The sequence below is a fragment of the Phycodurus eques genome, chromosome 9, assembly GCF_024500275.1.
Source record: "Phycodurus eques isolate BA_2022a chromosome 9, UOR_Pequ_1.1, whole genome shotgun sequence".
Taxonomy (NCBI): domain Eukaryota; kingdom Metazoa; phylum Chordata; class Actinopteri; order Syngnathiformes; family Syngnathidae; genus Phycodurus; species Phycodurus eques.
Window position 1 is genome coordinate 6,582,725 of NC_084533.1, and position 23,678 is coordinate 6,606,402.

Sequence of the window (23,678 nt, forward strand, 5' to 3'; positions counted from 1 at the left end):
CTTTCCTTTTTGGAGAAGCAAACATTTGTGTGGTGTAAAAGACAGAAGCCAAAGTGTCCTGTGCAGTTGTGATAGTATTGCATCTAAAAGTTTGTTTCACACTCTGAATCCATTTTCAGGTAAGATAATGAATTATTCAATATTTATTTGAGGGTTGCTATAAAATATTGAGCATGACTGCTAGGCCAAGCATTCTTACTTTGTGCTGTTATGTAAATGTACCTCTTCACTGATTGAAGAAGTTGATTTTAATCACTGTACAATATTCATAGGCATATCATTGTATGGCCTATATGATCTATGTCAAATCACCAATGCCATATTTGTATTTGTGGACAATCATTTGGAACTCTCAGTGCACTAAATATGGGTTTGCTGGATAATGGGTTGTAAAACGTGCGGAATAACTAGATCTCAGATCATTTTGATCAGGCGTATTAGTACTACGCTATCCCAGGGGAGAAAGATTTTGGATGGTAATGGCTTTTAACACACCAGCATAACATCTGACATCATATGTGTCTTGTGGAGTGCAGCCAGATGGTGTCCTTGACTCCTGTATGCATTGAAGAGGTGACCCAGTGTGATGACTCGTGTCCATATATGAGGTCTTATCTCATTCAAATAGACTTGCGTTGTCATAATATAGCTAGACAAAATGGTTTATTTGTTCCAGGTATTGACTCGAGCTGTAATACGAAGACTCGATTTATTGGACAATTTGACATTGTATTAAAAGAACGGGAGAGTTTTGCTGCATATACAGTCTTGTACATGTGTTGTCTCCGTCTCAATGAAATCGCTGTTTATTGGTTGTTTGTCACATGAAACTTTGTGTGCAAGAATGTAGAGGGATGTAGATAGAAGATGTTGTTTTCTCGTTTCGCCATTTGAGTCTCAATGCCCTCCGAAATGCAAAAAGTAAGAGCCCTGTCTGTCTCACGTATTTATTTGTGTAACTGTTTGGCGAATTATTTCCCAATAAACAATACCCTTACAGTTACTGCCTTGTTGTTATCAGACCCTATTGCCTATGGTTGCAGAAACTACTGTTGGCCACAATACAGTCAAATATCACCTCAACCTGAGCAGAGGTCTGTGCTCTACTGAGTGCTATTCCTTATTACCTACTGCGAAACAACTGATAAAACGCATACCCAATCTGATTGAAATTGCCAAAGCTGCTGACACAATGTGACAGATTTTAGTGCAAGGGCTATAAAAGGTAGTCAAGATGGCCAAAGTAATTAATTTGTGCAGTAAAACCAAGTCAATTACCTTTTAATGTCTGCAATGAAATTCTTTTTGGAAGATTCCTATAATCCTGATTGTCTGTTTTCATGCCATAAATTGAATTTAATGAGCATGGCACGTATTTCACAACTGTAAAAAAGACACAAAAAAAGACTTATAACCTTAAATAGCCTTACTCTATCATAGCTGTATTTTATTCCTAAACTGTCAATGTCAAGGTGAAGTTGCAAGGTGAGCTCAATTAGCCTAGCAAAAAACAAAAACAAAACAAAACGATGACAACAACAACAACAAAAACCAAAACATGTTTTTTTGCAAAAGGAAAGAAAATGCCTGCAGGGATTTGGATATACACATACAGTACTCATGGCATGCATTTCAACCCTTTCAATTATCAGGACTCAGTTGGGAACACATTCTGTATGCGGGCCCCTTTGGGCTCCAAAATAACACAACACGACAGTACACAGTATATTTTTTTATGAGCAGACAGAGCGCTCATTAATAATGTATTGTTTTGGCCTTTGACCATACATAAAAAAATAGTTTTTACCACAGGCACAAACACTGTTGGATAGCAACAATGAAGAATATTTGTTTTTTTTATTAATTTGAATAATTCTATTCCCGGAATATTTTGCAAAGCAAATTTTCTAGTTAATATAGTTTGTGCATATTAGTATTTTTTTCCAATATGCTGTATAGTATTTGGAGAAAAAAAAACTGACACCATGATAAAGTTCAACAATGTCCTGCCTTTGCCTAAAGATTGTAACATTTGCAAGTATCACATTATATCACACCCCTATACTTCTCAAAAGTTGCAAGGTATCTATAGATTGCTATGATATGCTATGATGTCGTAACCAGCGTTAGAGTCTTCGTTTTTATCTTTCCTTGGCCTTTTTGGCTTTTAGCAACAACAATTCTCAGCATAAACATGCTGATGCTGTTCATCTATTCATCTGCAATTTTTTGAGGAGAGATAACGCTGTGAGTCAGTTATTTGTAATCAGAAAATAGATGCAATCTGTAGACTGTGACCAGAATATGTTTTATAGATAAGATCAAGCACCATAGTATTATCTTTGCGGGGGGAGAGGGGTTAAGCTGATACCAGTGGACACAGGAGTTGGTTACAAATAACCTTCTCGTTGACGGTGCCCACACACTCTTCCCAACATGCGGCGAGAGGCGGCGGAGGCGGATGAGAGCTTTCGCGGTGCTAAATCCAAGCAAGTTTGCCCTTTCATCTCTGCAACTCGAGCCTGCTTTCATGACAAAAAAAAGATAGTGTTCTCATTTCCATGATTAGGTTAAGTAACCTGCACACGTACTACCCTTCACTGTAAAATACACGAGATAAAGAAGATACTGATTGGGGCAACAGGAGCAGAAAATGTAGCTATTGGTGAATATTGTATACAATATTTGTGATGCACTGTCAATCAGACAGTGTTCTTGCTACCCTGCTTCTTCATTCAGGAAAGCTCAAGTAGGAAGTTTAATCTCACAAATATATTTTGCCAAGTTTGAAGGTGACATATTTGAGGCCATTAAAGACAGTTTTGATGTGCTAAGGGCCACAGCCACGATTTGGTTTCGGTGCAAACTTGTAAACAACATAAAAAAAAAACATTTTTAGTCAATTTAGGCTTACTGTGCTTTCCTGTTCACACAATGCATTTAGTTTGAAGAATAAAAACAGAATGCCCTCATAAACTCATTCTTATGGATATCACGGTCCTCCAACTTACCTTTACATGCCCCCGTTGGAGTATACTGCTGTATTTTGACTGGTGGCTTGTGCGTGTTCTCTTCTTGAAATGTAAAAGAGTCTTCTGAAGCTTTGACTAGCAGCTCACTGACCTTGAGGGTTCATCAGTATGTTTAAAAAAACATTTTTTTTTTTTACTGTTCTCATAAGGGGGCTTCCAAGACAACAAAGGAGAAATTATTTATTTGCATGGTAACCTTTACAGAGCAAACCCACCACCCCGCCTTCCCCCCTGAAAGCCCACTGACACTCCCCCATGGGATTGTGTTTGATGCGAGAGTCACAGCAGATGTGTACAGATGCATTTTTGGTGAGTGGATATTTAGCCACATGTGAACAAAACTGTTGGTCTGCTTCTGTTAAAGATAGGAAATCCTAGCAGAATCAGAAATCTTGTTCTCTGCTGAAGGTCATGGGTCATCCAACAGGTTAATGACCCCAAAAACCCACAGCTAAAAATATTGGCTAAGAGCCCTGATCTAAATCCTGTTGAACATCTGAGGAAGGAGCTTGTCTGGAGAATGCGCCCTTTATGTCTGAGACACCTGAAGCAATTGATGCGGTGCGGTGCATGAGTCTCATTGAGAGTTACAAAAATGCAGTGATTGACCAGGGTGGTGTAAATAATGTTGTGGCGGCTACATAATATGGGTCATGCACAAATACATTAACATACTATGTATGGCGAGCTCAAGATTGCTGCTAGTACTACATAGTAGTCTTCAGCAGGCAATGCTTTACTTTGTTATGGTGTGACTTCATCCTCTTGGCACTATCATACCCCACCTTTCTTGTAGTGAAAGCTGACAGCCCTGTTATCGCACGTGTACAGACACACACACACACACACATGTGCACACACGTGCACACACATAACGCATACCTTCTACGTACATACATAGGTGTGAGTGTGTATATATGTGTAGGATATACAGGCAGAGAGAGAGAGAGAGAAGTGCTGTAGAGAGAAACATGGAAGGCAAAGGGGAGGGAGTGTAGATCATGCATGTGCATTAACTCAGCTCCAGCGGCGCAGCAGCAGCAGCAGCGGCGGCAGCACAGGAGGCAACGTGAGGCAGGAAGGCAGAGGATAAGACCTGGAGGGAGGCTGCTTAGAACAAAAGCTGCAGAGGACCGCTCTCCATCACTAAAAGAACAACAGAGGTGTAACAGAGGAGGGAGGTGGGGGGTGGCCATGAGCGTAGTGAGACAATAACGGAGTAGAAGAGGCACTGAAACCAAGGCTCTTGTCTTGTCTGCTCTCCATGTTTTTGGGCACTCACCATACTATTGCCCTCGTCTCCAAAGGCAGAGGAGAATGTCGGCGAAGAAGGAATTTGATGTGAAGCAGATCCTCAGGCTGCGCTGGCGCTGGTTCAGCCACTCATCCCAAGGTTCGGCAGGAAGCGGAGGTGTCGGCGGGGTGGGAGGTTACATTCAGCAGGATGGCAGCGACCACAGGGGAACCCCCGTCCAGGGCCGACTCAAGAGCCACTCTCGGGAAAGGGGGGGAGGAGGACTGCGGAAGTCGAGCAGCCCGGCCCACAGTATCCTGGCACCGACGCCGGGACCCACGCCTGTCTGTGTCAGAGCGGGTCAGCAATCATGGCAGCAGCAGCAACACACCGCGCCAGGCCTTCAGGTCAACGAGGACACCTCCAAGACTACTTCGTCACACAGCACCACCAGGAAGGAGGACCCCAACACCGGCAAAGAAGATGTGAAGAGCACCACGGAGGAACCCGCTCAGGTGGAGTCCAGAGAGAGGTACGACTGATGACCTCACAGACCATGTGGTTATGTGTTGCAACTTGCGTACACTGGCTGAACAATATTTAGGTACACTTGTAGAATTGAATGCGTGTCAATTTAAAAGCAATATCTCAAAACTACCATTACTTAGAGTCATTAATACAGAAACATGATTATTGCTGTTGTTGCAGTTTGAAGTGGTGTAGAACTGCATTGTCTCACATGGAAAGCTAATTCTATTTTCTCTCTCGGGCCGCTAAATAAGGTAACCACCGCTTCAAACACCCCTCCATAAGGAACAGTGCATCTCTAGACAAGTAGAAACTACAACCACAACAATAAACACAAAGGCGACAGTAAGCCTGGAAGGCTGTTTGGTTGAAGGCACGGGTTCAAGACCTGCTGTGGACAGAAAAATATTGGCAAGTGAGGCTGGTGGATGGAGGGAGGCCAGTTTACTTTGTGAGCTCCCCTGAGCAACACAACCTCAACTTTTCACAAACAACTCTAAATATGTTAAAATACAGTAAAAGCATTATTGTACCGCAACGAGATTTTTTTGGAACATAACACTTGACTCGTTTGGATGAATTGAAGAGTGTATATTGTGCATGTTAGCTGTGCTTTGAAGTGTTTGGCACAAGTCTAATGAATAAGGCAAGCCATTGCTGAGCCATTGCTGACCTCGGGACTCACTTTCAAGGTCTGCAGCTTAATGGATAGGGTAAATCATTGACATATTATTTTAATGATTCAGTCGACACAAAGCCTCAACTTCAGTCTGTTTTGAGGCCAAACGCTGTCATCCAATTTGTCATATTTTTTACACTGACGGCCTTTTCATGGGGTTAATGTGTTCGGCGAGAAAAAGCCGTGACATCACTTAACAGCCAGAAAGAAGCCTTTTTAAACAGAAAGAACCGTTATCACATGAATTACCCCGATAACCATTAAAGTCACTTTACAAGGCATATGCAATCATCGCAAGCGGCTGCAGCACAGGAAAAGTGTTTTGCAAAGCTTGGTTCCAAATGTTCAGGTGTTCATATACTTTGGTCTGGTGTGCTGATTTCTGTATGTTCATGTGTGCTTTCTTGCTGAATGCTAAAAGGAAGTCAACTTCACATCAAGGAAACAAGCTTTAATCTTGTCTGTGACATTCTGAGGTAATCGGCACTATGCTCGCTTCATGTACCTGGTGAGGAATTGAACAGTTAATTGCACCTTGTTTCTTTGTTTTAGAACAGACTCAAGGTGACTAAACTGTAAGCAGACTACAATGTGTAAAGGAGGGTTCATTGAAAGCCAGGCATAACAGTCGGAATGATTCCAAATTAGCATGTAGTTTTGGAATCAGTTCAACATTCTGCTCTTCATAATTGGCAGATATCCATATTTGGTGGGGGATCGCTATGTGTGAAAAGCGCATGCATAAGAGATGTGCTCACAGTGGGGAAAAAAAATGTGTGTAACTCACTGGCTCTCAGGGGGGCTATGAGTTCATGTTGGTCATGTAAAATACAGCAGTGCCATCGTATTTGACAACGATGCTGAAATATTAAAAGGGTTGCACTCTGTGGGATCATAAAACATGCCCTTGGCCTTCGTGCACTTGGTTTTAGTAACATGCATTTATGGACTTTAACCGTGCAGAGTAATCTGATATATAAAGTCAGTTTAATGAGAAAGCCTTCCTTTGCACACATTAAATTTATAAACGTCAACACTGTTTTTACACTTTAATGTAAATGAGAATGACCCTCAGTAGTGCGCAGACCTTTGCCAAGGCCTCCAAAAGAAATCCTCATCTGGATAAAAATCAAATTAAGAACTTCATAAAAACGCTTCCTGAATTTGCCTACACTGTTAGCCATGTTTACAGTAACTTACTGACAACAGCAATTGGTTCCTGTCTCTTGACCGCTACATTGAGCTGCCTCCAATGGAAACATCCTGCGACTACCAAACCCCCATGTATATAAGAGAAGCATACAGTACAGAACAATGGTGTCACATTGTGAGTGTTGAGTATTTCCACACAATAGATTTTTATGATAATTCTCTTTCTTGTAAGTTGTGTTTGTATTATAACATGTTTTTGAGACTGTACGGTGAAAGCTGCAGCTGGCTACTACTGTTGACTGAATGGGAGGCAACAATGGGGAAATGGAATGCCAGTATGGTTTCATGCCAAGAAAGAATACCACAGATGCATTATTTGCCTTGAGGATGTTGATGGAAAAGTGCAGAGAAGGTCAGAAGGAGCTACATTGTGTCTTTGTGGATCTGGAGAAAGCCTATGACAGATTACGCAGAGAGGAACTGTGGTACTGCATGCGGAGGTCTGGCGTGGCAGAGAAGTATGTTCGAATAATACAGGACATGTACGAGGGCAGCATAATAGTGGTGAGGTGTGCTGTAGGTGTGACAGACGAATTTAAGGTGGAGGTGGGACTGCATCAGGGATCAGCCCTGAGCCCCTTCCATTTTGCAGTGGTGATGGATAGGCTGACAGATGAGGTTAGACCGGAATTCCCGTGGACCATGATGTTGCAGATGACATTGTGATCTGCAGTGAAAGCAGGGAGCAGCTGGTGGAACAGTTAGAAAGATGGAGGCATGCACTGGAAAGAAGAGGAATGAAGATTAGCCGAAGTATAACAGAATATATGTGCATGAATGAGAGGGGTGGAGGGAGAAGAGTGAGGCTCCAGGGAGAAGAGATAGCAAGGGTGGATGACTTTAAATACTTGGGTTCAACCGTCCAGAGCAATGGGGAGTGTGGTCAGGAAGTGAAGAAACGGGTCCAAGCAGGTTGGAACGGGTGGAGGAAGGTGTCAGGTGTGTTATGTGACAGAAGAGTCACTGGTAGGATGAAGGGAAAAGTTTATAAGACAATGGTGAGGCCAGCCATGATGTACGGATTAGAGACAGTGGCACTGAAGAGACAACAGGAAGCAGAGCTTGAGGTGGCAGAAATGAAGATGTTGAGGTTCGCTCTCAGAGTGACCAGGTTGGATAAAATTAGAAATGAGCTCATGAGAGGGACAGCCAAGGTTCGATGTTTTGGAGACAAAGTTAGAGAGAGCAGACTTCGATGGTTTGGACACGTCCAGAGGAGAAATAGTGAGTATATTGGTAGAAGGATGATGAGGATGGAGCTGCTAGACAAGAGAGCGAGAGGAAGACCAAAGAGAAGGTTGATGGATGTCGTGAGGGAAGACATGATGGCAGTTGGTGTTCGAGAGGAGGATGCAGGAGATATGCTTACTTGGAAAAGGATGACGCGCTGTGGCGACCCCTAACGGGACAAGCCAAAAGGAAAACAAAGAAGAACACAACATCATTGGATTTGGAGTTGTAGTTTGAAATTTTAAATTATGAACTGAACTAGTTCATTTTTTGAACGATCAATTGAACTTTTAACTAGTTCGTGTAGAAAATGAACTTTCCCAACACTGATCCTGTATTATTTCACATCGCACTATATATAGCGCAGGTTTTTAAAAATTCTCAATGTCATTTCTTTCCCAATACTGTGGAGGCCTACAATGAACCAACTAAAATCTATCAGGCTCTGACAGAAAACTATCTTGGTGGTTTTTGTGTAATTCTTCAATGATGATAAATGAACAGGAATACAAAAAAGAGGAAGAAAGAAGCAAACTGCAGCGCATGCTGGGGCCGGACACAAAAAGAGGAGCAACTGGTTTTGTTGACTGCAATCTGGTTACCTGACAAGTTAACAGTTAGCCTTCGATTTCTTCTTCCACTACTACTATTACTACCGATGACGACTACTACTACACTTTCTGGTTTTGTATTTCCTGGCAGTCTGAATGCTCTGTGGCACCATGCTGTCTCTCACAGGTCAGTCATGGTATTATGACAGACATCTGTTTTGGGGTGCTGGTTGGCTGTTTTTTCCTCATCAAGTGTGAGCTCTGTCACATTTTAAAAATTGGTAAAGCTGTAAAAAATTTGTAGGCCTATGTGTGTACCCCGCTTTAACTGGAGCGTCAGTGGCCCAGTCCATATGGATTAAACATCAACCTCTTAGACGAAGCCCCAAATCAGTCAGATATGAACAGATTGAACACTTACAAGCCTCTCTCAAAGAACAAAAAAGAACAAATGCAACCCCTCAAGTTCACAATGTACAGTTACACAGTAATAGCTGGAACTGACATCTGGATGAGGCGTCCGTGTGGGAAGTTGAGAGGCGAAGTAGGCCATTGACTGTGTGACACATTGGCAGCGAAAAATATGTCACTAAGATGCGTACATTCATTTACTCCGCCAGCCTGATGCCCCTCTTCGGTCTCACATCATAAATTATTGACACATAATTTGTCACAATCCCTCAGGTTAAATCTACAAGAGGCTAGATTTATGACGGATGTGAAAACGTACAACAGCTTTTACCGTCTAGCTCATCTTGGAAAGTATCTTAGTGGTGCTAGGATTTATTTTGCTCACATGATGTCCAGCCATTGTTTAATTTATTGTCATCATTGTGTTTGATCGCAAGTAAAGCCTGTGAAACTTTAAAATGTAACAATATTTAATAAAAAGTCATTTGACCTTTCAAAAACAGATTCAAAATCATCATATTGATAGTATACCGGATTGTAATAAGGAGAACAGTCTCGCTGTTGCATTGGCAGCCCCCAATATTAAATAAAATATCCGTCAACCAATACACACATTACTTTTACTGGCATCTTCCATCCATCCATCCATTTTTCACACCGCTTATCCTCCCTAGAGTCGCAGGCGTGCTGGAGCCTATCCCAACCGACTCTGGGCGAGGGGCGGGGTACACCCTGAACCGGTCGCCAGTCAATCGCAGGGCACATAGAAACAAAAATTCATAGGTAACATTAATAATGTCATCATAAAAAAAAAATCGAATTTCATTTCAAGAGTTTCCACTGTACATACTGGTGAATTAAGGATCATAAAGCATTTCTCAGAATTTCCATCACCCAAAGAAACCAGAACTGCGAGGGAACATTTTGAAGCCAACTTACAAACATATTGACTCATTCATGCTGTGCTCTCAGTCGACAATTATTCATGCTCGACTAGGTACATTGTCACTTTAACATTTATAATTAGCCTTCTCAGTCTGCTCTGGATGTTGAGTTGCTAAATCAAACTAGGTGGAGTAAGTCACAGCCAATCTCGTTTTCTCCCTCCCTTGAGTCTAACGCGGCCACATATCTATTTGTCCTGTCCTCATCCAAACAGGCTCCATAGTTGGCACAGAATATATGGCCCACGTTAACCTGAATGGAATGGAAACCCTGACCTCTCGCACATAAACACTAACAGAGGTTGGAGTCATCGGTTGTTAGTTTGAATGATATCTCAATTCCCTCTCTGCCGCCTGGGAAAAGAAATACCGCCGCCTCTCCCATGTCAGCAGCAGTAATTCAGAAATTTGTTGGAAGCCTTATAACGCCACAAACATCGGCGTGTGGGGCACATGCGGCAAGAGTGGCAAATAAAGTGGAGTTGTCATCTCACAATGACATCTTTGTGGATAAGAAGCGTTAAGGATCTTTTTGTAATAGATTCTGAATTTTGTTTTTATCAGAAGGTCATCCTGGATAGATGGGTCAGATTCTGTTGAGAAGAGCCATAGCAATAAAATACATATTCATAGTTACATGCTGGACACATTCCCTCTTTTCCGTACAAATCACCATCTGTCCTTTTTCCACCCTTGCAGATTGAGCTAATTCAAAGAAACTAATCCCTTACACAGCTTTTCATGAATTTTACATGGATGCTATTAGGAAAAGCTGTGACTCAGTTAAGCAATATCCTGAGGCACTCATTTCCAGTCATGTCATAGGAAAGAATCACTGAGCCATAGATAACAGTAATAAAGCAAACAAGCAAAAACAAGAAATAAAAATACAAACTGAAGACTTTATAATTTATAGATACCATTTAATGTAATGCACATATTTTTTTTTTGTTAAATGCTGGTTTGTAACTAGATTAATGATTAACATCTAAGTAAACATGCATTTCTCATATCGATGGCAGAACACATTAGAAACAGGAAGCAAAATATGACGCTGATTAATGACTTGACATCAGCTATATGAATCATACTCCAAAAGTAATGATTCTCTTTCACTATGGGAGGAACCCTCCATAAGAGGAATCGCTACCATGTATGACAAACTCTTGGCACAAATCTGAACATTTTCACTACAAACACTCCTCCATCACTCACAATTAGCACACATACTGTACATCATTTATTAGCATCAGATGGCTGGATGTCACTGTAACAACTGACGTACGGGCAACAAAAAATTCCAAATGGTTTTAATACTATCATAGCATGCCACTTAAGCACAGACTGAAAAATAACTGCTTATTTCTTTCCCATTTCTCACACATTCTGTGCATTTTTTGATAAAGGTTCAACAGAGGGAAGCCATATTTAATTTAGTTAACCCTCTACGAAATATATCACTGAATATCTTACATTTAAAGGGGTATATTTCTTGAATTTAAAATCTTTGAGATTTGTCTGTGATGAAAAGTGAGTTATAAATAAAATTATTATTTATGATTAACATTTTTTTTTACCATAATGATACTATTACTAACAACATATTGCTTTTTGTTGCGTAGTTTATCAAATTTGGGTTACCACAAATCAACATATGGCAGATTAGCTCTTAAATCTGGTACAATCCATAATTCAGCTCTGTAAAACCTCTGAAGTTGAGAAAATATTTGTTACCTGTACTTTTGAAAGTAAATTTGTGTAATGTATGTTAGTTTAGGAAAGCCTGTTTGTATAAATGGTGCAGTCAGGTAATATTTTAACAGATGGTCTCTCTTTTCAGCACAAAAACATCAAAGTATTGAAGCATTCCAATACAATTTTCACGACTAAATACATCAAGAAAACGTACATTAATTCATTCATCTTCCATACCGCTTACCCTCACTAGGAATGCGGGCGTGCTGGAGCCAATCCCAGCTATCTTCGGGCAAGAGGTGGCGTACACCCTGAACTGGTCGCCAGCCAATCGCAGGGCACATATAAACAAACAACCATTCACACTCACATTCACACCTACGGGCAATTTAGAGTCTTCGATCAACCTACCATGCATGTTTTTGGGATGTGGGAGGAAACCGGAGTACCTGGAGAAAACCCACGCAGGCACGGGGAGAACATGCAAACTCCACCCAGGCAAGGCCGGATTTGAACCCGGGTCCTCAGAACTGTGAGGCAGATGTGCTAACCAGTCGTCCTCCGTGCTGCCAGAAAATGTACAGAAAAGACAATTTCTCCGCACTCGTCAGTCGTCATTGCAGCTTCCCTGCTTGGATCTCATTAACAAACTGCCAGTGTATGGTTTTTTTTTCTCCCCTCTCACACAACTCAGCATGCATGACTGCCAGTGTGCCGAGGTGGAAGGAGCTCATGAAATATATACAGTACTGCTCAGTATAAAACTGCATGAGGCTTTTGTAAGCTCAACCCAATCTCTATCTCGAAGCGTTCAGCGGCAAATAATCATGGCTTGACTTTGCTGGCTTGGAAGGCTCCGACGTTACGCTGAGATCCCCAGGAACATGACTGACTCCTATTTCTTTACCCAGCAGGTCTAATCTGAGTTGAATCATCCAATCATTTGTGCAGGGGAACAGTCCGACTGTTGCAGCACAGGAATGACGTGAGGTTTGATTGATTATTTACGTGATTATTTACAGCAAACCTGCTCTGTATAAAATACATATTGCTGGAAAGATGGATGAAATCCATATAAACTACTTCTGGGATGACATTTTTGCTTTGGTGTCGAGCTGGCCTGCACGCCATCATACTGAGAGGTGTTTCTAATATTGTGACCCTCTCATGGAGCCAAGTAAGGTAACCACATCTATATAAGAGAAACCCTGATATATTGCACAAGCACAATATACAGTTATGTCAAACAAGAAATGCATGTATAGGATTTTAGACAACCACAATGTAGCTCAACTTACATATATTTAGTTTTTTTCTCTGCTTTCTTAAAGTGGATAAGGACAATTATTGTGTGATTGCGGAGCCTAGTGGACATTGGTATTGTAATTAAACACTTGACAAAAAGGTCATAATTTAGTCATATAACAAGATATATTTTTGTTGAGATTTCAAATGCTGTTGTTAACAAAAATGTAAAAGAAACTGCACATTACTTACAGTAACAGACGAGACAACCAGGCTTTCACAAATGTACATTTCTTGCACATTTCTCCTCACCAACTCTACAAGAACCTTGTTGTCAAAAGGGGGATATATGCGTGTTTCACCCTTTTGGCACACAATGTTGGCTTTACCAGTCACCTTTAATAGCTCAGTGACTGCGTAGTGTGTTTTTATGTCTCAAAAGTATTTTTTTGTCAAAATGGCTGTCTGTTGTCATACAAGAGCGGCTCCAACTAGACAAGGCTAATTCCTTGTGTGTCCTTGAAATACTTGGCAAATAAAGATGATTCTGATTCTGACTTTTGAAAACTGTCGAAAGTTGTTCTCCCTTCCTAATCAGACTAATTTACATTGCCTCAAATGAACTGTGGATATTTCCTGGACACCACAAAACAACTTTCTTGGCCCTGATAGCCACTGTGAGTGAGTGAATTGGTTTGTTATATGCAACATATTGCAGTGGGCCACAGTCATTTCCCCAAGTCGGGTGTTGTGATGCTTTAGTGCCTCAATAAAATTGGGCTATATACCTTTGACAATTCCACCCACTCCTGAATGCAAAATATACACCTTTGAGAAATGTACTGTTCTCTGGAATGTGATGCCAACGCAATTAGTAGGAGAGATGAGCACGCATGAAAAATCCTTTTTAGTTGGCCTTAGAGCTGATACAAAGGCAATGCATCTCAGTTTTACAGCCCCATTGCTTCTTCCTTCTTGTTTAGTGTTCCAATCCAAGATGAAGCAGTCATTAGGGAATTATTGTGACAGCACAATAATACGTGTAGCAGTTAATCATAACGTCTAGGATAAAGACTGTGCAATGTTAAAAAGTTCCTCAGACAGACTTATATTACTTCAACAAACAATTTAGAGAGGAAAGTCAAAAAATCGGCTTTACTTTATAATTGTGTTAATCATGTCGTCAATATAATCAACCGCCGCCTCCATTCTCCCTGCATAATCAGTCTTTGTATGTGTCAATACTTTGTGCTGCCAAGTAAAAAAGACGATTTACAGTTTATTTGTTAGAACAAATCTGCAACTTTTTCAAGCTTATGCTGCTCTTGTGGCAGCATAACAACCAATCAATCAATCAAATCATGCACAATCACACAAGCTTTATGTAAATAAGGATCAGTTTTGCTCAAGACATTAATAATAACATAAACGTGTTTGTCATCATGGTGGCAGTTTACAGTGGTGTAGAAGTATACTGTCTCTATCATACAACACTGTTTCTAATTCAGTCATATACAGTATTAGACCTCTCATGTAAGATCAACAAATATGCTTTAACAATTATGTGCTTTGAATGTTGTTCTTGTTGCATAACCAATTTTCACAAAATGTTACAAGGGGAAGGGCACATGGACCGATCAAAAACCCATTACATTTTGCTGCAGTTCTGGATAAAGGTGCGCAATTTACCCATGCCATGGGTATGAACACACCATCACATCATCACAGATGCTGGCTTTTGAACTTTGCGCTGATAACAATCCGGATGGTGCTTTTCCTCTTTGGTCGTGAGGACACAATGCAACCCATCTCAGAGGAACTCGGGCCAGAGAGGCCGACAGTGTTTCTGGGTGTTGTTGATATGTGGCTTTCACTTTGCATGGTAGAGTTTTCAGTTCCATTTGTAGATGTAGCGATGAATTGTGTTCACTGACAAAGGTTTTTTTTTAAGTGTTCTTGAGCCCACGTGGCAATAGCCTTTACACAATTATGCCGGTTTTGAATCCAGTGCCAATCCGGGATTGAAAGTCACGGGCATTCAATGTTGGAACCTTGCCGCTTATGTGCAGAGATTTCTCCAGATGTTTTTAATCTTATTATGATATTATGGACTGCAGATAATGCAGTCCCTAACATCTTTGCAATTGTAGGTTGAGAAACGTTCTTAAACTGACTATTTGCTCACGCAGTTGTTCACAAAGTGGTGAACCTCACCCCATCCCTAATTGTGAACAACTCTGAACTACCTTTTCAGAAATGCTCCTTTTATACCCAATCATGACACCCCTCCTTTTATACCCAATCATGACACCCCTGTGTATGAGTGACAAAGTGTGGCTTTAAACAGCAGATTTTATTTTTCCAGCATTATCAGTCTTTACGCAGCAGAGGCATGGTGCTGATGACAGTAAATTCCTTCTGTGAGATGATTTGGTTCTTTTTGTGGAGCGAAATAAACAAGCCCAAATGTCAGAATAGACCAGCTCTGTGAAGGACAGCGAGCGACTAGGCCACATTGTTCGGCAAGCATCAGAGGATTACTGGTATGCTGGTAAAACAGCGTGTAATCTCACAGTCTGCAGAGACAGGGATGCTTTCCCACAATGCAGCAATGAACAGCCGTCTTCGCTTGTTAAGCTTCCTGTGATTGGTACCCATTTGTGTGCACACACAGATAAACACAAGCGTGATCTGAAGGGATGTGGATAGTGGCGCTGTTTGTCCCACTGGACTGGGCTACTTAGTTATCCACTTATTCACGGAGTTTAGTCCACAACAGTTTTGATTTCGTCTCGGAAAAATCCACAAGCGCCACCGAGGACAGATGATTTTTGAGTGTCACATGTCCAAATAGGCCCTACTGTCCCCCTCCTCCATCATTCCTATGCTTGCCATAAGCTATCAGAGGACACAGGACAATGGACAAAGAGGAATCTTAGAGTTATTGTGGCTATCAAATTCAATTTATTTTACGACATGGCTACAAAGGATTTGGTCCTGGATCAATGCACACGTAGGGCCCTATTTTCATAAACGGCAGAAATCCGGTGTGCCGGGGACACAACCGTGCACTAGGGAAGGATTGGACTGGTGCTGGTAATTTCATAGATCACCGCAGCCCGGCGGACTCAAGAGAGAGCAGGCTGCCCACTTTTGAGTGTTTACAGAATCAGAATCAGAATCATCTTTATTTGCCAAGTATGTCCAAAACACACAAGGAATTTGTCTCCGGTAGTTGGAGCCGCTCTAGTACAACAGACAGTCAATTTACAGAACACTTTGGGGACATAAAGACATTGACAAAAAACAATTGTGCAAAAAGATGCAGAGTCCTCTAGCACTTAGAGCAGTTCGAACGACTAATATTGCAATAGTCCGGTGCAATGACCATTGTGCAAAGGGCGCTGAGACTTCAAGGAGTGTATGCGGTTTAAAGTGACGAGTAGTGCGATCATCTGGGACAATGTTGGTTGTGTAAATGTTACAGATACTCCTCAATCAGTGTGCAAATGGAGCAGATGCTACTCTGGCATGAGTGGCCAGTATATGCAAATAGTGCAGCATGGCGAGACAACTACAGTGAGTGCACGAGTAATACATAATTGGCCCCACAGAAATGTGACAACGAACTCAAGTCAAAAAATTGCCAGCTTGTTGTAATGGAATTATAGGTTAGGTGTTTAAGAAGTTGATCGCAAGAGGGAAGAAGCTGTTGGAATGTCTACTAGTTCTAGTTTGCGTTGATCGGTAGCGCCTACCTGAGGGAAGGAGCTGGAAGAGCCGGTGACCGGGGTGCAGACGGTCCGAGAGGATTTTGCACGCCCTTGTCTTAGTTCTGGCAACGTGTAAGTCCTCAATGGTGGGTAGGGGGGTACCGACAATCCTTTCAGCAGTTTTGATTGTCCGTTGCAGTCGGAGTTTGTCCTTTTTTGTAGCAGCACCAAACCAGACTGTGATGGAAGAACACAGGACTGATTCGATGACCGTTGTGTAGAACTGTCTCAGCAGCTCCGATGGCAGGCCGTGCTTTCTCAGAAGCCGCAGGAAGTACATCCTCTGCTGGGCCTTTTTGAGGACGGAGTTGATGTTCGCCCACTTCAGGTCCTGAGAGATTGTAATTCCCAGGAACTTGAAGGTCTCGATGGTTGACACAAGGCAGCTGGACAACGTGAGGGGCAGCTGTGGCGAAGGATGCCTCCTGAAGTCCACGATCATCTCTACCGTCTTGAGCGTGTTCAGCTCCAGGTTGTGTCGGTCGCACCACAGCTCCAGACGCTCCACTTCCTGTCGATATGCAGACTCGTCACCGTCCTTGATGAGGCCGATGACAGTGGTGTCATCTGCAAACTTCAGGAGCTTGACAGTCGGGTTTGCTGAGGTGCAGTCGTTCGTGTAGAGAGAGAAGAGCAGCGGAGAGAGGACACAACCTTGGGGCGCCCCAGTGCTGATGCTGCTTGTGGATGAGGTGGCCTACCCCAGCCTGACCTGCTGTGTCCTGCCCGTCAGAAAGCTGTAAATCCACTGGCAGATGGCAGGTGAGACGCTGAGCTGGAGAAGCTTGGTTGAAAGGAGTTCAGGGATGATGGTGTTGAACGCTGAGCTGAAGTCCACGAACAGGATCCTCGCGTAGGTCCCTGCACTGTCGAGGTGTTCTAGGATGAAGTGCAGTCCCATGTTGACTGCATCATCCGCAGACCTGTTCGCTTGGTAGGCAAACTGCAGGGGGTCCAGCAGGGGACCTGTGACACTCTTGAGGTGGTCCAGCACGAGACGTTCAAAGGACTTCATGACCACAGATCTCAAAGCGACAGGCCTGTAGTCATTCAGACCAGAGATTGCAGGTTTCTTGGGGACTGGAATGATGGTGGAGCGTTTGAAACAGGATGGAACTTCGCACATTTCCAAAGATCTGTTAAAGATCTGAGTGAAGACTGGAGCGAGCTGGTCCGCGCAGACTTTGAGGCAGGATGGGGACACATGGTCCGGTCCTGTCGCTTTGTTAATCTTCTGTTGTTTGAAGATGCGTCTCACATCCACATGGATGGTTAACGCAGAAGTCAGAGGTGTGGTTGTGGTCGCGGGTGCGGCCGGGTGGGTGTGTGGAGTGAAACTGTCCTTTTCAAATCTGCAATAGAAGGTATTCAAGTCGTTGGCTAGTGTGCTATTGTTCTCAGCTTGGGGGGGTCGTCGCTTGTAATTAGTCAGCGATTGGAATGCACGGCAGACTGATTTTGAGTCGTTCGCGCTAAACTGTTTTTCCAACTTTGCTGCATAGATCCTCTTTGCAATGTTAATTTCTTTAGTCAGCTGGTTTCTAGCTCGATTATACAGGGCCCTGTCCCCGCTCTGATATGCGTCTTCCTTAGCTTGGCGAAGCTGCTTAAGTTTAGCAGTGAACCACGGCTTGTTGTTGTTGAATGTCCGAAATGATTTTGTTGGTACACAAACCTCTTCACAGAAACTGATATAGGATGTGACAGTGTCCGTATATTCATCCAGGCTGCCAGCTGAATTTTCAAAGACACTCCAGTCTGTGCAGTCTAAACAGCTTTGAAGTTCCATCTTTGCTTCATTGGTCCACTTTTTGACTGTTTTCACTGTAGGCTTCGCACATTTAAGTTCTTGCTTGTACGTCGGTATTAAGTGAATTAAGCCGTGATCAGACGAGCCCAGGGCTGCACGAGGTATAGCACGGTATGCGTTTTTTACCGTAGTGTAGCAGTGGTCTAAAGTATTATTTTCCCTGGTAGGACAGTCGATGTGCTGCTTGTATTTAGGGAGTTCGTGGTTGAGTTTGGCTTTGTTAAAGTCCCCGAGAATAATGAGGGGTGAGTCAGGGTGTTTTTTTTCAATTTCGTTGACTTGTTCGGCGAGCGTTAGCAATGCGGCGTTCGTGTTAGCTTGCGGTGTAATATAGACTCCAGCCAGTATAAACGATGCAAACTCACGTGGTGAGTAAAATGGTTTGCAGTTCAAAAACAGCGACTCCAAATGCGGGCTGCAGTGTGTGCTGAGCACCGTGACGTCCGTACACCATTTTTCGTTTATATGGAGGCATATCCCGCCGCCCTTCGTTTTCCCCGATGATTCCATGTCGCGGTCCGCTCGATGAATGTTGAAGCCGGGAAGCGTGACGGCGCCATCGGGTACAGCGTCGCAAAGCCAGGTCTCCGTGAAGCACATGGCCGCGGAACGTCCGAAGTCTTTACTGGTCTTTAACAGAAGATGAAGCTCGTCCATTTTGTTGGGTAGGGAGCATACATTCGCGAGGTGGATCGACGGGAACGCCAATCTGTGTCCTCTCTTGCGGAGTTTCACCTGAATGCCGGCTCGTTTTCCTCTGTGGCGCCGCTTCCGCATCCATGCGCCGAAAACCGCGGACGCCGCTCCGGTGAGTAACTCGGGGAAAAAACTGAGCGGATTTTCGAAAGTTGGTGACAGAAAGTCCGGAGTAGCCTCCTTGATGGTTAGCAGGTCTCCCCTTGTGTCAGAAAGTCCGGAGTAGCCTCCTTGATGGTTAGCAGGTCTCCCCTTGTGTGAGTCGTGTAAGGTCTCCAAAGACGGACGAAAAACACAAAAACAAAGACAATACTAGAGAGCGCGTTACCGAGGCGACCACACTGGTAGGCGCCATCTTGGCCGACTTAATTTGCCGCCAATCAAAGCGACTCCTCTCATTCGCTTTAAATGTGGCGCAATGACTGTCTCGATGAAAATATCTCTTGCAGAAGAGGAGGCAGCGTAATCGCAATGATCTGTGCGTGAGTGGAACATTGCCATTGGTCTTGCCTGGTGTGGTAACAGACAGTGCAAGCGGGTATACAGAATGAGATGGCGATAACTGCTAGTGACTTAAATATGTTAGCGGACCACACTATCCTGCTTTTACCCCGATCAAATTTACCAAAATTGCGTGGATTACATGTGGTCTGAGAAGGCATAAATTTAGAGTGACTTTCTGCCACTGAATTGTCACTCCACCAGGTGCATGTCCTTGGCTGTGCCAGAACACCCAGCTTGGCGGAGACTGATCTGCCAAATTGGCAAACACGCGCAGCGAACATTGCGCTTGCACATTAATCAGGATACGCCAGCATTTGTGCCCTGCCGCAGATGCGCTGTCTACAAAAATAGAGCCTATAGAGGTTTTTGTTAGCACTCAATATTTGAAATTGCCATTTGATGCTTGAAATTTTTAGGGGCTGATTTCACGTCAACCGGCAGCACAGTAAGATAGTGTTTAGCACGTCTGCCTCACAGTACTGAGGCCTGTGGTTGGAATCTTAGTTGGTCATTCATGATTGGAGTTTGCATGTCCTCCTGGGACTTGCATGTTTTTTTTTCAGGTCCTCTGGCTCTGTCCCACATTCCAATAACATGTGTGAGGTTCATTAAATAATTAAATTATCATTAGGTGTGAATGTAAGTGTGAATAGTTGTTTGCCTATGTACGGCTACAATTGGGTGGACACCAGTCCTGGGTGTACCCCGTCTCTTGTCTAAAGTCAGGTGGGATAGCGCTATAGAAAACAGTCACGCCACATCAATGTGATTTGAAGTGAAGCTTTTGGAAATTATTCTTCTAACAATAGAGGACTGTGGTAACTTTCATAAAGAAACAAAAGGAGTGAAAGAAAACTAAAGAAGTTCAGAGCCCATAATCCCAGTCCTCTTTCATCTTGTCTTCTCCAGGTTGGCTCTGAGCACCTTCACCAGAATGAGCACCAACTCCTCTGACGAATTCTTCCAGGCCACAAATCACGCTGAGCAGACTTTCCGAAAGATGGAGAGCTACCTGCAGCATAAGCAACTGTGTGATGTGCTCCTAATAGCAGGCGATCACAAGATACCAGCTCACAGGTCTGGACTCCACTCAGCTTTGATTTACAATTTCATTACATCTGGTGTGAAATGCACAAATCCCATTGGCTTTACTCTGGTCTTGCTGGGTTGATCTGTCGAGGAATAATCAAGTAAACCATAGCCGACAGTTGAACCAACAGATGAGAAAACAAAATTTTCACCAATGCGTAAACAAATAAAACCCACTGCTGTGATCTAATTAAACCTCTGCCCTCTCATATTGACACGTTATATTTGAGACACTGACTCACACTGTGATCCAAAACATAGGTGTGTCAATATCCGGACATCCTGCCCTCAGGTGACTGGCTGAATGGAACACAATTTCAAACTTGTGATAAGAAGCAATGTATATTTATATTGTTGTAGTGTATTATTACAAACCATCTGAGTCACATGAGTCGCCATCAAAATGTCCTTGTTTGACAACATCAGTCCAAAAAAATTTTGCTAATCGACAGTTCAATCTAAAGTAATCTAACATAATATAATCGGTCTGAGCAATATGCAGCATTATACAGTCACCAACCACAATATTAGGTACACTTGTGCTGAACTAACCATATGTGAATTTTCTCTACTGCTTATTCTCATTAATGTCATAATTTTTGTTTTTCTTTATGGTTGTTGTCGTCGCACAAAAGTTAATACATGTATCTCATTTATTTATACAAATATGCTTTAAAAAAACACAAAGATATCCATCCATTCATTTTCTATACCACTTATCCTCTTTACGGTCATGAGTGAGCTGGAGCCTTTCCCGCAAAAAAACAAACAAACAAACCAACAAAAAACCCAGCATCGCAATTGACCCTCAAGGACTGCCAGTCCACCGGGCATTTGCCCGATATGCCTGATTGCCAGTCCACACCTGGATCAATTAAAACTGAGCATAGAAATATGTAGTGTAAATATCCATCTCTAGTGTTGAATATTATTATATTATGCATATGTACCAAATAAAGTGGCTGGCGAGTGTATGGTTCCTGTTTCATACTTGAATTAAGGGAACTGGGGTAGGAGAATAAAACATGTTTCCACCTCAAGACAATTTTTTAGTGCTCCTCTTTGCACTTGTTTTAATGAAGGCTGTCTTGTTCATTAAAACTGCTTGCACTCCAATCTCTTCCTCACATTTAAACCAAGAACTAGTTGTCACCACCTCTCCTTAGCATATTGTTCAGGTTTCTCATTTCTTCATCTATCATAGTGAACTAAGGTTCCAAAATATCACAGTGCTACATGGGATAATCATATTCCAAACAATATTTGAATGCAAATACACACACTTTGTACACTGAATGTACATGCGCGCTAACCTGCATTTGAGCCTTACTTGAATTTTCTTTGTACCAGACTTGTTCTAAGCGCCGTCTCCGACTACTTTGCCGCAATGTTCACCAGCGACGTGAGGGAGGCCAAACAGGAGGAGATCAAGATGGAGGGGGTGGATCCAGATGCCCTCACCTCCCTGGTTCATTTTGCCTACACTGGTGAGTGCTCATAATAACAAGCTCTTGCAAGTTGTTATGAGTCCTATGGAATGCAAACGTGATTAAAATGGCTCACTGAGTGGAATGACTGATCATCCCCATGATATTATTACTTCACCAGTACTAGTCCCCTTCTGCATATGAATAAGCATTTCCTTTTCTGCTGTATTCTAAATTAAAAACAGGATGTTATTATGCCGATTTGTTTAGCTTTTATGATGGGGTTTAAAAAGCAGTTTGAAGTTTATTATGTCAATAAATATGAAGGCCCAGGAAAAGGATTTATCCTTGTTTTTATCTATTCTGTGGTGCGATGAGAGAAATTACGAGTGAACTACAGTATATTCATTGCCATTATAGTTTTTGCCAGCGCAGCTACATTTAGTAGTCGCATAAAAAAAATATAGCTTGCTCCCTCTGACATTGCAGGTGTCCTTGAGTTGAAAGAGGAGACCATCGAGAGTTTACTGGCGGCAGCTTGCCTCTTGCAGCTCTCACAAGTCATCCAGGTTTGCTGTAACTTCCTGATGAAGCAGCTTCACCCCTCCAACTGCCTGGGAATACGGTCCTTTGCTGACGCTCAGGGCTGCGTGGACCTTCTCAACGTGGCTCACAACTACACCATGGTAGGGAGGCATGGACAAATATAGAAATGAGATACAACAGAATATTACCTTTGCCTTTACAAGGATAATAAAAATACTTACCGTATTTTCACGACCATAAGGTGCACTTAAAAGTCTTAAATTTTCTCCAAAATTGACTTATACTGCGGCGCGCCTTATGTGTGCACCGAGTTCCAACATCTAGAAATTTTGTTGTGTGATGAGCGCTCCGCTTGACTTTATTTATTTATTTTACTTTTTTTACCGCTTGACTGACTGGCAGCATTTCCTGCCGACACGCTGCTTATACAGAGGAAAAGCGGACGTGGTTGAGGACAGGATGCGGACGTAAAGGGGGAAGCGTGCGTGAAGGAGGACGCTAAAGCCACACCCCCAGTAGGTATATAGCGCCGGGGTGTGCATTGTGCAAAACAACATCGGTTTTGGCTAAGGACCCCCGAAAATGTCACCTACGAAGAGACGTTATAAACAGGTCTCATTATGAAGCAGTGCTGTTCTTAAACCACTGAAAACTACAACCACTATAATAAACATATTGTGAAATGAATACCCGCCGAGACTGTCAGTCTAATCCGAGCTTTGAGAAGATAGTATTTTCGATACAGCTCTTGCATTTGATCACATTAGATTGTGCAGATGTATTACAGATTACTGTTTGTTAGAATTCTGCCAGACCAGGCATTAATATCAGCTTGAGTTGATTGCATGTTTCTAGCTGACATTTGTTAACCTTACCGCAACACAAAACTAAGCGAAACTGCAACCGTAGCCTGTTATAATAAATATTATTGATCTACTTGTGAAATGTTGTCTTCCTACCCATGGCTTGTTTATTCGTCAATCTATCCATCCATCCATCCATCCATCCATCCATTTTCTTCCGCTTAGCCGAGGTTGGGTTGTGGGGGCAGCAGCTCAAGCAGGGAAGCCCA

The 23,678-nt window shown here is 42.7% G+C and overlaps 1 protein-coding gene across 2 annotated transcripts in view; it reads left to right on the top strand.

Annotated features, from left to right (window-relative positions):
• Positions 1-22: 22 nt before the first annotated feature.
• The window catches only part of klhl4 (kelch-like family member 4), a 45,865-nt gene continuing 22,209 nt past the window's right edge, over positions 23-23,678 (top strand). Inside the window, exons 1-5 of one of the 2 annotated variants that reach the window (XM_061686269.1) lie at positions 23-119; positions 4,340-4,798; positions 20,454-20,621; positions 21,984-22,120; positions 22,550-22,746. In XM_061686269.1, coding sequence (XP_061542253.1) covers positions 4,350-4,798; positions 20,454-20,621; positions 21,984-22,120; positions 22,550-22,746 — 951 coding nt within the window. In that variant the 5' untranslated portion in view covers positions 23-119; positions 4,340-4,349. The remainder of the gene's footprint in view (positions 120-4,339; positions 4,799-20,453; positions 20,622-21,983; positions 22,121-22,549; positions 22,747-23,678) is intronic. The other variant, XM_061686270.1, reaches the window with a different exon arrangement.